This window comes from Coregonus lavaretus (genome assembly GCF_964263955.1).
Source record: "Coregonus lavaretus genome assembly, chromosome: 24".
NCBI lineage: Eukaryota > Metazoa > Chordata > Actinopteri > Salmoniformes > Salmonidae > Coregonus > Coregonus lavaretus.
This window is the reverse complement of record NC_140011.1, coordinates 44,451,836-44,467,101: the sequence shown is the minus strand read 5'-3', so window position 1 is coordinate 44,467,101 and position 15,266 is coordinate 44,451,836. Positions and strand designations below refer to the sequence as shown.

Sequence of the window (15,266 nt, the reverse complement as noted above, 5' to 3'; positions counted from 1 at the left end):
CTGATCAGGGAAACCCGGTTGGCAGTACGTTAATGCCCTGGCACAGGGTCCAACTGATCAGGGAAACCCAGTTGGCAGTACGTTAATGCCCTGGCATTTGCAGCTCAGTAATAATGCTTAAAGATGGGGAGGCCTAAGCCCCCCACTTTCCTTGGGCTTTTACATGTGGGCTTTACAAACGCGATGGTTTTTGTAACCCCAGACAAATGACAAGACTGTCGAGTCCAAAAAAAATAAAATGTTTTAAAGTCTTAAAAAATGATGAGGTAAGAAACAAGGCAAAGATAAAGGAACCGGGGAAGAGAAACCATTTTGATGGCATTAATGCGCCCCATCATAGAAAAAGGGCAATATTCTCCAGCTCTCTATGGTTTTGTTTTAGCTTTGCAACAAAGCTCACTGCAGTTAAACTTGAAGATGAGCTTTGGATTTCTAGGTATTTTAAGTCCCAGGTAAGTTAAGTGGTCATGCACCACTTTTCTCTAACTCACTTGCAGTGACATTATCTGAGAAACACGAGATCACCTTTTCCCCAATTTATTGAATAGCCAGATCGTTTGCCAAATGAATTGATTAAGTCTGGCAGCTTCATTAAATAGTACCCGCAAAACACCAGTCTCAACATCAACAGTGAAGAGGCGACTCTGGGATGCTGACCTTCTAGGCAGAGTTGCAAAGAAAAAGCCATATCTCAGATTGCCCATCTTAATATTTTATTTTTATTGGCCAGTCTGAGATATGTCTTTTTCTTTGCAACTCTGCACCAAGTGATTTCAAGTGCTTAAATACCCCTTTCGCGCACATGCCCGAGACCGTGCACATTCCACAAGACTAATGAGACACCTTTAACATCCGAATGATTCCCAAGATTGTTTCCTGACATTTATATCCAAGAGCATTTCAAATAAAACATCTTAAACATGAACGTATTCAAATCAAAAAAATGTCTGGCAGCAGAAAACAAAAACCGAACACAGTAACAGACCCCAGAGAAATCCTCCCTCCCCACTGCTTCCCCAGAGAAATCCTCCCTCCCCACTGCTTCCCCAGAGAAACCCCCCCCTCCCCACTGCTTCCCCAGAGAAACCCCCCCCTCCCCACTGCTTCCCCAGAGAAATCCTCCCTCCCCACTGCTTCCCCAGAGAAATCCTCCCTCCCCACTGCTTCCCCAGAGAAATCCTCCCTCCCCACTGCTTCCCCAAATGAAGCACTGTTCTCCCCATCTCACATGAATGAGGACCGCCGGGCATGATGGCTAGAACAGACCCAATAATACGCTAGCATGATGGCTAGAACAGACCCAATAATACACTAGCATGATGGCTAGAACAGACCCAATACTACGCTAGCATGATGGCTAGAACAGACCCAATAATACGCTAGCATGATGGCTAGAACAGACCCAATAATACACTAGCATGATGGCTAGAACAGACCCAATAATACACTAGCATGATGGCTAGAACAGACCCAATAATACACTAGCATGATGGCTAGAACAGACCCAATAATACGCTAGCATGATGGCTAGAACAGACCCAATAATACACTAGCATGATGGCTAGAACAGACCCAATAATACGCTAGCATGATGGCTAGAACAGACCCAATACTACGCTAGCATGATGGCTAGAACAGACCCAATAATACACTAGCATGATGGCTAGAACAGACCCAATAATACACTAGCATGATGGCTAGAACAGACCCAATAATACACTAGCATGATGGCTAGAACAGACCCAATACTACGCTAGCATGATGGCTAGAACAGACCCAATACTACGCTAGCATGATGGCTAGAACAGACCCAATAATACGCTAGCATGATGGCTAGAACAGACCCAATACTACGCTAGCATGATGGCTAGAACAGACCCAATAATACGCTAGCATGATGGCTAGAACAGACCCAATACTACGCTAGCATGATGGCTAGAACAGACCCAATACTACGCTAGCATGATGGCTAGAACAGACCCAATACTACGCTAGCATGATGGCTAGAACAGACCCAATAATACGCTAGCATGATGGCTAGAACAGACCCAATACTACGCTAGCATGATGGCTAGAACAGACCCAATAATACGCTAGCATGATGGCTAGAACAGACCCAATACTACGCTAGCATGATGGCTAGAACAGACCCAATACTACGCTAGCATGATGGCTAGAACAGACCCAATAATACACTAGCATGATGGCTAGAACAGACCCAATAATACGCTAGCATGATGGCTAGAACAGACCCAATAATACACTAGCATGATGGCTAGAACAGACCCAATAATACACTAGCATGATGGCTAGAACAGACCCAATACTACGCTAGCATGATGGCTAGAACAGACCCAATAATACGCTAGCATGATGGCTAGAACAGACCCAATAATACGCTAGCATGATGGCTAGAACAGACCCAATAATACGCTAGCATGATGGCTAGAACAGACCCAATAATACACTAGCATGATGGCTAGAACAGACCCAATAATACACTAGCATGATGGCTAGAACAGACCCAATAATACGCTAGCATGATGGCTAGAACAGACCCAATAATACACTAGCATGATGGCTAGAACAGACCCAATAATACACTAGCATGATGGCTAGAACAGACCCAATAATACGCTAGCATGATGGCTAGAACAGACCCAATAATACACTAGCATGATGGCTAGAACAGACCCAATACTACGCTAGCATGATGGCTAGAACAGACCCAATAATACACTAGCATGATGGCTAGAACAGACCCAATAATACACTAGCATGATGGCTAGAACAGACCCAATAATACACTAGCATGATGGCTAGAACAGACCCAATAATACGCTAGCATGATGGCTAGAACAGACCCAATAATACACTAGCATGATGGCTAGAACAGACCCAATAATACACTAGCATGATGGCTAGAACAGACCCAATAATACACTAGCATGATGGCTAGAACAGACCCAATAATACGCTAGCATGATGGCTAGAACAGACCCAATAATACGCTAGCATGATGGCTAGAACAGACCCAATAATACGCTAGCAAGCTAACAGTCAGACTTAACAGCCCGCTCCGCGGTTGTTGGTAAACAAATTAAATGTTACCGTTTATGAATAAAGCTAAAAATTCACTGTTTGCTCAGTCAATATCCCTAGAAATTTGTGGCGAGTGATTTCACACTTTCACGCAGCTTGCAGCCTCTTCGGGCTTGGTGAAGACTCTTGTCATGGCGCTGTGATGAACATGTAGCTTGGCTGGAAGACGCAGGCTGTATTTCACCTCTGCCTCCCTCATGGTCCGAATCACATCTCGAAACGCGCGCCGTTGCTCCATCACCTCCATGGTGTAGTCGGGGAAGATGATAACCTTTTGTATTCCATAGCTCGCTGTCGTCCAACTCGTAGAATTTCCTGAAAGTGATGAACCCTTGCGATTTTTGTGCGTGGCTTTGCACCTGGCGAGGGCGTCGCCTGTAGAGAGCAGTGTGCACGGCCAATGGGGAGGGGCTTTGGGAAGTTGTCGTCGCCCAGCAGCTTGGACACGGACTCTGTGGGAGTCCATTGTTCTTCGTCCTCCAGTTTGATGTTCAGCGACTCCTGCTTCTAAAATCGAGAACCTTGGCTTGGAGCGCCTCGTTCTTTTTAAGCTGCGCGCAGGTGGTTTCCAGGCCTCCGAACCGGGGTGTCATGATCAGACAGGGCCTTGTCGGCTGTGTTCATGCCATCTTTAGAGACTCTGTTTCGAGCCTGTCAAAACGATCGTTGATAGTTTTTATTACAGCCTCTTTCATTTGTTGACACATTGCCGTGGCAGAATCTTGTTGCTGGGTATCTGGAGAGTTGTCATCAGTACTCAAAATGGCGCTAGCTGCTGTTTGTTGAGCCTGGGCCTTTGTCAACTTTGTGTTGCCTGTTCTGTCACCATATTTCACTTTTTCGCTGCTAGTTAGTGCCTGGGGAATATACTAAACAACATGTATATTTTTCTGGGGGCAAACTTGGAAATAATACGTTAAGAATTCAAGATGTCAAAATAAGCGGAGAGGAGATCTGAAGGAACCGATTGGTGTCACCTCGTTAGTCAGTATGTGTTACACCTGTGCTGGTTGCCATCTCGTTAGTGGGAAGGTGTTTCACCTGTGCTGGCCCAGGTGCTATTTAAGAGTGGCTGGCCCAGTTGCCTTGAGAGATTAAGGTCAACACCTTTAGTTGGCTCTCCCCATTTGATTTTTAGAAAGACAATCCTTTATCTGATTTTGTTTTGCTCCACCTTTTTGGTTTGCTTCCTGTCTTTAAGTTTGGTGTGGGTTTTACATTTAGTTTGCCTCCTCTTTGGCAAACTTAGTGGGCGCTAATGGGTGTCTAAGGTTTCAGATGTTGTTGCTAGACAACGTTCAGTGGACACACCCCTATGAGTGTCTTCCAGAACCCCTCCTAAAACCCGTTTCATTTTGGTTGTTGTCAGTGACTCTTTGTTAGTTCCCCCTTCTGTTTGAGCGACATTATTTGGTTTTCTTGCTGGGGAACGTAACACGTTACTAAATACACACACCACATGTTAATATACACACACACACACATCACGCTAATTTACATTTTAGTCATTTAGCAGACGCTCTTATCCAGAGCGACTTACAGGAGCAATTAGGGTCAAGTGCCTTGCTCAAGGGCGAAATCGACAGATTTTTCACCTAGTCGGCTCGGGGATTAGAACCAGCGACCTTTCGGTTACTGGCACAACGCTCTTAACCACTAAGCTACCTGCCGCCCCAACAATGTGTGTATATGTTAATATAAACACAGCACACATTAATACACACCACATGTTAAAGAAGTAATTGCCCCCTTACACTCTATAACTGGTTGTGCCATCTTTAGCTGCAATGACTGCAACCAAATGCTTCCTGTAGTTGTTGATCAGTCTCTCACGTCACTGTGGAGGAGTTTTGGCCCACTCTTGCAGGTAGAGCTGCTTTAACCCAGCGATATTTGTGGGTTTTCAAGCATGAACTGCTCGTTTCAAGTGCTGCCGCAATATCTCAAAATTGGGATTAGGTCTGGACTTTGACTAGGCCATTCCAAAACTTCAAATGTGTTGCTTTCTAGCCATTTTCATGTAGACTTGTTTGTGTGTTTTGGATCATTGTCTCGCTGCATGAACCAGCTGCGCTTCAGCTCACAGACGACGGATGGCCTGACATTCTCCGGTAGAATTCTCTGATACAGAGCAGAATTAATGGTTCCTATTAAAGGCAAGTTGTCCAGGTCTACCGTGCTTCATTGTTGGTATGAGGTTCTTACGGTGGAATGTAATGTTTGGTTTTCAACAGGCATAAATGGGACCCATGTCCTCCAAAAAGTTGACTCAAGTTGGCCAAAAAGCACCTGGAAGATCATAAAAGACCCTTGGAAGAACGTTCTATGGACAGATTATTCAAAAGTATAACTTTTAGGACTCAGCATTGACTCCCTGTCAAAATAAAACATCACATGATATACACTACCGGTCATCTGATGCAGCACTCAATCACTCTCCTTCTTGGTAAAATAGCCCTTACACAGCCTGGAGGTGTGTTGGTCATTGTCCTGTTGAAAAACAAATGATATAGTCCCACTAAGCCAAAACCAGATGGGACGGCTTATCGCTGCAGAATGCTGTGGTATCCATGCTGGTTAAGTGTGCCTTGAAATCTAAATAAATCGCGGACAGCGTCACCAGGAAAGCACCCCCACACCATAACACCTCCTCCTCCATGCTTCACGGTGGGAACTACACATGCGGAGATCATCCGTTTATCCACGTCTCACAAAGACACGGCGGTTGGAACCAAAAATCTCCCATTTGGATTTCCACCGGTCTAATTGCTCGTGTTTCTTGGCCCAAGCAAGTCCCTTCGTATTATTGGTGTCCTTTAGTAGTGGTTTCTTTGCAGCAATTCGACAATGAAGGCCTGATTCACACAGTCCCCTCTGAACAGTTGATGTTGAGATGTGTCTGTGACTTGAACTCTGTGAAACATTTATTTGGCCTGCCATTTCTGAGGCTGGTAACGCTAATGAACGTATCCTCTGCAGCAGAGGTAACTCTGGGTCTTCCTTTCCTGTGGCGGTCCTCATGAGAGCCAGTTTCATCATAGCGCTTGATGGTTTTTGCGACTGCACTTCAAGAAACTTTCAAAGTTCTTGACATTTTCCGTATTGACTGACCTTCATGTCTTAAGTAATGATGGACTGTCGTTTCTCTTTGCTTATTTGAGCTGTTCTTGCCATAATATGGACTTTGTCTTTTCCCAAATAGGGCTATCTTCTGTATACCCCCCCCCACCCCCCCCACCTTGTCACAACACAACGCATTAAGAAGGAAAGAAATTCCACAAATTAACTTTTAAGAAGGTGGACCTGTTAATTGAAATGCATTCCCAGTGACTACCTCATTAAGCTGGTTGAGAGAATGCCAAGAGTGTGCAAAGCTGTCAAGGCAAAGGGTGGCTATTTGAAGAATCTCAAATATATTTTGATTTGTTTAACACATTTTTGGTCACTACATGATTCCATATGTGTTATTTCATAGTTTTGATGTCTTCACTATTATTCTACAATGTAGAAAACAGTAAAAAAAATAATAAAGAAAAACCCTTGAATGAGTAGGTGTGTCTAAACTTCTGACTGGTAGTGTATATACACACACTCCCTAGGGATCTTTCCATTTCAAGACGATTCGATGCCTATGTGGATACATGGTCTCCGATACGTTTTAGTTTGAAAACTATTCGATGCGCTAACATTTGTTGCATAAAACTCATCGATTTTTCCATTCTACCGATGGCGCTCGTGGGGCCTCTCGGAGCTGGATCTGTCGGAGCTGACCTGTGTGTGTAAATGTTGTATGTTCCCCATAAGGGAAGCCGGGCATCTACCACCCCGCTACCATCTGTTTGCTTTTTCTTCCCCTCTACCACTTTGAATCTGAAGTCTCCGTCACCCACTAATTCATTAGTCATTTTTGCAGTTTAAAAACATGTTTGAGCTAGTAATGTATCAATATGTACCTTAAAAATGTGCTATGGACATACCCAATGAATATATAGCGCAACTTTGGATTTCACCCACATCTTACAATCGAATGGTTTCAACCGCTTGGAAGTTCTCTTCTTCGACCATGTAGTGTGGGTATCAAAAGTGACTGCTGTTCTCATTATTAAATTAAACTAAAAAGGACTATATATATACCCACAATACACTGATTGTTTCTAGCAAAACTATTGCGGATGGTGAACCTGAACAATCTAAATGAAGTCTACTGTAGGCCCTGATCAGCATGTAAAGGCAGATGACAGTTGTGTCTCTGCTCCATCTTAAGCTACTTTTACTGATATAAATAACCTAGCAAATTACGTTGGTTGTCACTCAACTAATAAAGCCACTTTACAAACATGTGATGCTGAAGGCAACACGCAGAGGTGCCAGATCAGCAATAGGCCTACCACTTGTTGGTCAGCGCGCAAAGCGTGCAGTTTGACTAGGCTACTGATAATGCCTGGCATGCAAAATGACTTGTAGATCAATGACTGTCAACACAAATACATGCTTAGTTCGACACTGGACTAAGCGTGAAAGACACCCACACACCTCAGCCACGAGCTGTTCTCTCCCTTACCGTCGGGCAGATGGTATCGGAGCATGAGGTCTGTTTGCAGATGACACAACAGTAGTAGGCCTGATTACCAACAATGACAGCCTACAGGGAGGAGGTGAGGGCCCCAGAGGAGCGGTGCCAGGAAAATAACCTCTCCCTCAACGTCAACAAAACAAAGGAACTGATCATGGACTTCAGAGGGATCACGCCCCTATCCACATCGACGGGACCGCAGTGGACAAGGTGAAGAGCTTCAAGTTCCTCGGGGGAACACATCCCTGACAATCTGAAATGGTCCACCCACACAGACAGTGTGATGAAGAAGGCACAACAGCGCCTCTTCAACCTCAGGAGGCTGAATACATTTTACAGATGCACAATTAAGAGCATCCTGTCGGGCTGTATCACCGCCAGCAACCACTGGGCTCTCCAGAGGGTGGTGCGGTCTGCCCAACGCATCACCGGGGACACACTGCCTGCCCTCCAGGACACCTACAGCACCCGATGTCACAGGAAGGCCAGAAAAGATAATCAAGGACAACAACCACCCGAGTCCTGGCCTGTTCACCCCGCTATCATCCAGAAGGCCATGTATACCATGCGTATCCTGTATATACGACTAATAAAAACGTAACTTAAAAAGGAGAGGATGCAGTTGTCACAAAATGACGTATTTTCATTAGTTAGAAATAAAAGAATTTGAGCAACAACAAAAATGAACAAATACATGAACACACTACGCATGCACACATGATGAGCGACCACATACGATGGGCGCACCCACACAAAAGTGCAGGTGTGATGGCTTAGTGTCTTACCGGTGTTGGGCTCTTGTTTGACATAGCAGACCTTCTCCAGATCTTCCTTGTATTCTTTCTTCAGCTGCTTGACGATCTTCTTGCTGTGGTTGGATTTCTTCACTCTGAACACCTCAGCCTCATCTACGAGAGAGAGATCAGTTAACGTTCGTGTAAACAATGAAACAAGCAACAAAAAAATTATGTGAAGATTGGATGCAACCAAACGGCTGTTAACTAGTTAGCTAGTTAGCTATGTTGTTTACAACCTTGAATCTGCTAGCTACTGTAGCTGACTGACATTAGTTAACTTGGCTAACCCACAATGCAGAAACGTTGACAATGTTTTAAAAATGTTTTGACAATGTCAAATTGTCAACACTTCAATACGTCAGCTCGGAAGCACAGTATTTATTACAAGAACACTTATTAGGTAGTTAAATATCCGCTGAAACGGTTAGCTAACCGGTTAGTTAGCCAACTAACGTTAACTAGCTAGCTAGCTAGATTAGCTAACTCACGTTACCGGTAATAAAGGAGAGGTAATCAGTTAGCTAGCTAACTATCCGACGTTAACTTTACCTTCGTCATCATCAAAGCTCAGCAAACTGGCTTTCGGGGCTCCCCCTGCATCCCGAGTTTTCTTATTTTCCTTCTTGATGGCCTTTGACTGAAACCCGTTGCCGTGGTGCACGTCCACGCTAACCCCGGAGAAGGCGTCTGTGCTGGGGGCATCGGGCATCGGGAGATCCTCGGCGAAAGGCCCGCATGGCTGCTGGGCTGGCTGGCTTTCCTCCTTCTCGTCCTCGTCCGACTCATTCCTCCGTCTTAAATTTGATCTTTTTGCTTTTTTAAACATGTCTGCTCCTTATCCGAAACAAATTAGGCTATATCTGTAAAAAATAAAAAAATACACACGGCAGCATATCAATAAAATGCTACGAAGCGCGCAAAATAGCCTCTGCAGCGGATGGCGGCCATTTCGTTTCAGCTAACGGAAGTACCCGTATTTTTTATAAATATAATATTACAGACAAGCGAGAAATAGCAATGGCGTCTTTTTGTAGGCACTAACTCCGCCATGACCCGTTGGACGATGCCTATGTGGAAAATTAAAGGTTTATTTTTTTGGGATAAACGCCGAAAATAAGGTGTGTGGTAAACACAGGTTTAGGAGATCTTATACGTTTTATTCCGTGAGATAAATCACTTGATTTGGCAATGTAAACATATGTTTCCCATGCCAATAAAGCTATTTGAGTTTAATAATCTTCATCAGTTAACGTCACTTTTTGTGCATTTTTAAGAATTTCAATTTTTTTTTTTTTAACACAAAGGCTTCATAATTCCTAAAGGTAATGTTAACATAATGCTACTATCTCATTGAATAAAACGTATAAAGATCTCCTCTGGCCTTACTTTCGCCGTTTATTCAAAAACCCTATTCTTTCCACATAAATGTTTCCCATAGGGATGGCTGAACGAACCAGAGGTAACTCATTTCCGGGTTTTAGGACTACAAACTGGCGAGCTCTAGTGATGCCGCATTCAAAACAACTGGGAAGTCGGAAAAATACGAGGTCAAATCCTTTCGTCAGTGATCTTCATGTCGGAAAGTCGGAGCTCTAGAAATATGCCCGAGTTCCCAAGTTGGAATTCCGAGTTCGATTTTTCCCAGTCGCAGCTCTTTTTTTTTCTCCCACATTCCCAGTCGTTTTGAACGCTCGGAAGTCTGAGCTTTCCGATTTCCCAGTTGTTATGAACGCGGCATGAGTACCACCTGGAAATGGTTCCAATCGTTTTTCCACCAATACTTTTTACTTAGGGGTTTTACAACTACTTCATATAAGGTCTGTGTTTCGTGTAGGCTTCCCCTTACGTGACGTTTTGATAACCGCACAAATCTCTCTCGGATAAGGTAACTTTTATCAATGCATTCGCCTGTAATTACCCCCCAAAAATGAAAAGTTAATGTGGCTATCATTCAGAACTAAACATCCTATCGCAAGCTTTGACGTCATCACTCAAGGCGCAGGGTGAGGGGAAAAAACTCAATTTCTCCAGGCAAGTAACCTAGCAAGTAGATATTATAGTCTGTTTAATTTCTCGTGTAAATAATTTATATTTTGTATTTCTTGTATGTAATCTTGTTTAGCATTATTCAAATTACCTAGCTAGCTACCTTAGCATTTTTCCTATTATAGATATTATTATTTTTTTATGACCCTGGCCTTTATAGCTAACTAGCTAACCTTAGGTCTCTCCATAAATCAGAAGCAAGGATGGTGCTGTGCTATGTACCGGATTGTAAACACTACTCCGGACATGTCCTCTTTTTGGACCTAAAAAAATGCGTCCGGCCGGGATTTCTAAATCGCCCAAAATGTCAGGGATTCGGCTTTTGCTTTCTACAGTCGCCATTCATTGTGTGTGTTTTTTGCATTGCTTTGACCTTTTTCTTTAGGTCCCGCCTTCTCACACACCATCATTGGTCGGTCATGTAGGCCTACGCAAACATTGGTCAAACTGCATCTCAATCATTACCCGCACCATGGCAACAGCCAGGAGACAGAGTACGTGTCAGTGTCAAATAAAGGTGCTAGCGACCTAGAAGCCCACATAAGCTCCACAAAACACAAAATTGCAGCGAAAGGAGAGAGTTTGTCAGGTAAATTAACTGACTATTTTGTGAGAGCAGGTATAACAGAAGATGCTGTTACTGCTGCGGAGGGAGTTTTTGTATTCCACACCACGAAGCATCCTCGTAAAACGGACTATCCTACCGATCCTTGACTTCGGCGATGTCATTTACAAAATAGCCTCCAACACTCTACTCAGCAAATTGGATGTAGTCTATCACAGTGCCATCCGTTTTGTCTCCAAAGCCCCATACACTACCCACCACTGTGACCTGTACGCTCTTGTTGGCTGGTCCTCACTACATGTTCGTCGTCAAACCCACTGGCTCCAGGCCATCTATAAATCACTGCTAGGCAAATCCCCGCCTTATCTTAGCTCATTGGTCACCATAGCAGCACCCACCCATAGTCTGCGCTCCAGCAGGTATATCTCTCTGGTCATTCCCAAAGCCAACACCTCCTTTGGCCGCCATTCCTTCCAGTTCTCTGCTGCCAATGACTGGAACGAATTGCAAAAATCTCTGAAGCTGGAGACTCTTATCTCCCTCACTAACTTTAAGCATCAGTTGTCAGAGCACCTTACCGATCACTGCACATGTACACAGCCCATCTGTAATTAGCCCACCCAACTACCTCATCCCTATATTGTTATTTATTTTGCTCTTTTGCACCCCAGTATCTGTATTAGCACATATTCTCTTGCACATCTATCACTCCAGTGTTAATACTAATTGTAATTATTTTGCAATATAGCCTATTTATTGCCTTACCTCCATAACTTGCTACATTTGCACACACTGTATATATATTTTCTGTTGTATTTTTTTACTTTGTTTTTTTTACCCCATATGTAACTCTGTGTTGTTTTTAAATCGCACTGCTTTGCTTTATCTTGGCCAGGTCGCAGTTGTAAATGAGAACTTGTTCTCAACTGGCTTACCTGGTTAAATAAAGGTGAAAAAAAAGAAGATTTTTTTTTTGCTACAGATCAATGGACTGCACGTCTGCCTTGTTAAAAAAGGCTTTCCCTGATTCCGAGCCTGTGTGAACATTTTCAGGCTCTCGTACTAAGACCGAAGCAATTGTTAACGCTGTGATAGCACCACATTCTGTCGACATAGCTCTGAAAGCACCGGAAGACATACTGTGGTGTTTCTACTGATGGGAGCAATCACGGTGCTGGGAAAATATTCCCTCTGCTTATTCAGTATTTTGATTGGAAGAATGGTGGCGTGCAAAGTAAATTAGTCGAAGTTAAAAACACTCCAAATGAGACAGCTGATACGATCGCGCAATACATCAAAGAGACACTGGAAAAGAATGGGATTTTTTCTAAATGTATTGCATTTACAGGTGACAACTGCAATACAATGTTCGGGGGAATCCGGCGTGATGAAGAAGGAAAGAATGTTTTCGCAAAACTTAAAGAAGTCATTGCAGAACCTTTAATCGGCGTGGGCTGTCCAGCACACGTCTTGAACAATTGTGTTCATTACGGGGCAGACACACTAGATGTCCATATTGAGAACATCATCTTCAAAATATGTCAATACTTTCACATCTACACTGTGCGCACAGAGAATCTGAAGGAGTACTGTGAATTTGTTGATGTTGAATACAGAAGTCTCCTTTCTCACTGCAAGACGCAATGGCTGTCATTATTCCCAGGTATTGAGAGGCTGCTACAGATGTTTCCAGCCTTGAAAGCATTATTTTTGTCACAGGAAAAAAAAAAACTCCTTGATCAAGAAGTTTTTTGAAGATGAGTTCAGTGAAATTTACCTCTGGCACATGCACTCACTCATGTGTGTGTTTCATTCACACATTCAGGAGATGGAAAGGGAGAGCAATTCAATTGTGGAAGTGAATAACCTTTTGAACAAAGTCCACACCATGCTTCTTGAACGCAAGTCCAATAACTTCATGTCCCTTAAAGTTAATGGACTATTGGCACAAAAGCACAAGGATGGACTTGGTAAAAATTGTGACTCAAGTACAGGGTCTGTACAGTTCATGTCTGGAGTATCTGGAGAAATGGACGGCACCCACGGAGGAGTTCTCCTCTTTCATGTGGATGGATCTGAGTGAGACGCCTGACTGGAATGACATAGAAGCCTGTATCAAACACCTGGGAGAAAAGAGGGGTGCCAATTGATGATGCAAAGTGCTTTGATCAGGTCACCAACCGGAAGAAATTCACAGAAAGGTGTAACAGTGATAGAGAGTTCAGTAATCTGCAAGCACACAAGAAGTGGACCAAATATTTTGAAAGGTCCAAAAGCATAGATTTTCATTCAGAGCTACTGACGATTGCACAGTTTCTCTTTGCTATTCCTTCTCACAATGCAAATGTAGAGAGAGTTTTTTTTCACTGACGCTAAGCCAGTGGACAAAGGAAAGGAATCACTTGTCTGTTGAGTCACCGAAGGGGCTTCTGTGTACACAAAACAACTTTAAAAACAGGTCTTGCAAAGTCTTTCATGCCTACTTGATTGGTAATCAAGGACTGTTGGGAAAGATTTGATCTTCGGGAAAGTATACCAGAGAGCATCAGGAGGACTGACATTTTAGACTGAAATAGTGGATTTGTTTATGACAACTGTTTATTTTATTTTATTTTAACCTATGGCCATGAAAAGATGTTAAAAAAAGCTAAACTATTTTTATTTGTTTGTTATTATTCTATAATTGAGGGCCAACAGTTGAATGGAAAGGAAGTATTACTTTATGTATTAAAGTTCAATAACATAGTTGCATGGTTGTGAACACATTTTGTATTTACCACCCACTGCGGGTGTCAGTCTGCCTCCCGCTCCCACTGTCCTCTTTTTTGAAAACTAAAATATGGTCACCCTAGATAAACACAAGTGCATTTTATCATTTTACGACCTCTGTAAGCTAGAGGAGTCGGTGAAGCTGTGTGTTAAGGTAAGCCTTGTTTGCTAGCTTCTAACAAGCTATTTTGTATGGGATTTTAATGATGACAGAACTATGTGAGTTTTTATTTTGAATTTCGTGGTCGCTCATTGATATTCGTGGTTGCAAGTACTATTCGCAAATGTGCAATTACATTTTGCAAGCTTGTATCACGGTGTGTGAAAGATTTAACAACGGTCGCAAACTTGTAACTTGACATTTGAATACATTCAATAAGATTTGCTGACACGCCTACTCCCGCTCCTCCCCTCCAGCTGTCTTCATCAGGGTACCATCATTACACACACCTGGACCTCATCATCACCTTGATTACTCTCCCTTTATTTAGCCCTCAGTAGCCTCAGTCATTAGGCAGTATTGATTTTGTTCAAGTTCAGTACGCTTCTCCTGTTTTGTTTTGTTTCTCTTATCATTAAACTTACCTTCTGCACCTGCTTCCTGACTCCGAGCATATTCGTTACAGAATACTGCCTCAATTATTATGGAAGCAGCAGAAGAGAAAGACATCTCGGTGAACAGGGATACCTACTCCGCCAACACCACGATCAGCTGCGCAACTATGGATGAGGTCCTCTGCCTCCTCCACCGAGATGTTTCACCTCCAACTAGAGGAGGGCCTCCTACCACGAGTCGTCCCAGCGAGCCAGCTCCCCAGCCTATCCAGCAGTCCGCCCAGGGAGGGGATGCCCAACTGTCCCTCCCGGACAAGTATGACGGGAATCCATCCAAATGCCGTGGCTTCCTACTCCAGTGCTCCCTCTATTTCGCCCTATCAGACGGGAGCCCCCCACCACCGAGAGGTCCAAGGTTGCCACGGTCATTTCCCTGCTGACCGGGAGGGCGTTGGCGCTACAGCCATCTGGGAGAGAGGAGAGGAAGAGCTGGGTTCATACAAGATGTTCATGGCTCATTTCAGGGCGGTCTTCAACCATCCACCGGAGGGCAGAGAGGGAGGTGAGCAACTATTCCAAATCCGGCAGGGTGCTCAGACCGCTGCTGAGTACGCCCTCACCTTCCGGACCGTGGCAGCCTCCAACGGATGGAATGAACCAGCGCTCTGCACCCTATTCCGTAGAGGACTGCGGGAGGAGGTCCAGACGGAGTTGGCGTGCCGGGACGACAACCTTTCCTTGGACGCTCTCATCGCGATGGCCATCCATCTGGACAACCTTCTTCGGGAGCGGCAGTACCTCCCTCACCCCTCACCCCTCACCCTCCTCCTTTGGCCGTCCTGAGGCAGAGCCTGAAACC

The 15,266-nt window shown here is 44.0% G+C and overlaps 1 protein-coding gene across 1 annotated transcript in view; it reads right to left on the bottom strand.

The window, feature by feature from the left end:
• Positions 1-9,431, bottom strand: part of LOC311099903 (PAX3- and PAX7-binding protein 1-like) — a gene marked incomplete at its 3' end in the record, with an annotated part of 89,713 nt that extends 80,282 nt beyond the window's left edge. The window contains exons 1-2 of the mRNA XM_084140622.1: positions 9,022-9,431; positions 8,461-8,583 (exon numbers count right to left, since the gene is read on the bottom strand). Of these exons, the coding sequence (XP_083996748.1) occupies positions 8,461-8,583; positions 9,022-9,298 (400 nt within the window). The 5' untranslated portion in view covers positions 9,299-9,431. The remainder of the gene's footprint in view (positions 1-8,460; positions 8,584-9,021) is intronic.
• Positions 9,432-15,266: the final 5,835 nt, after the last annotated feature.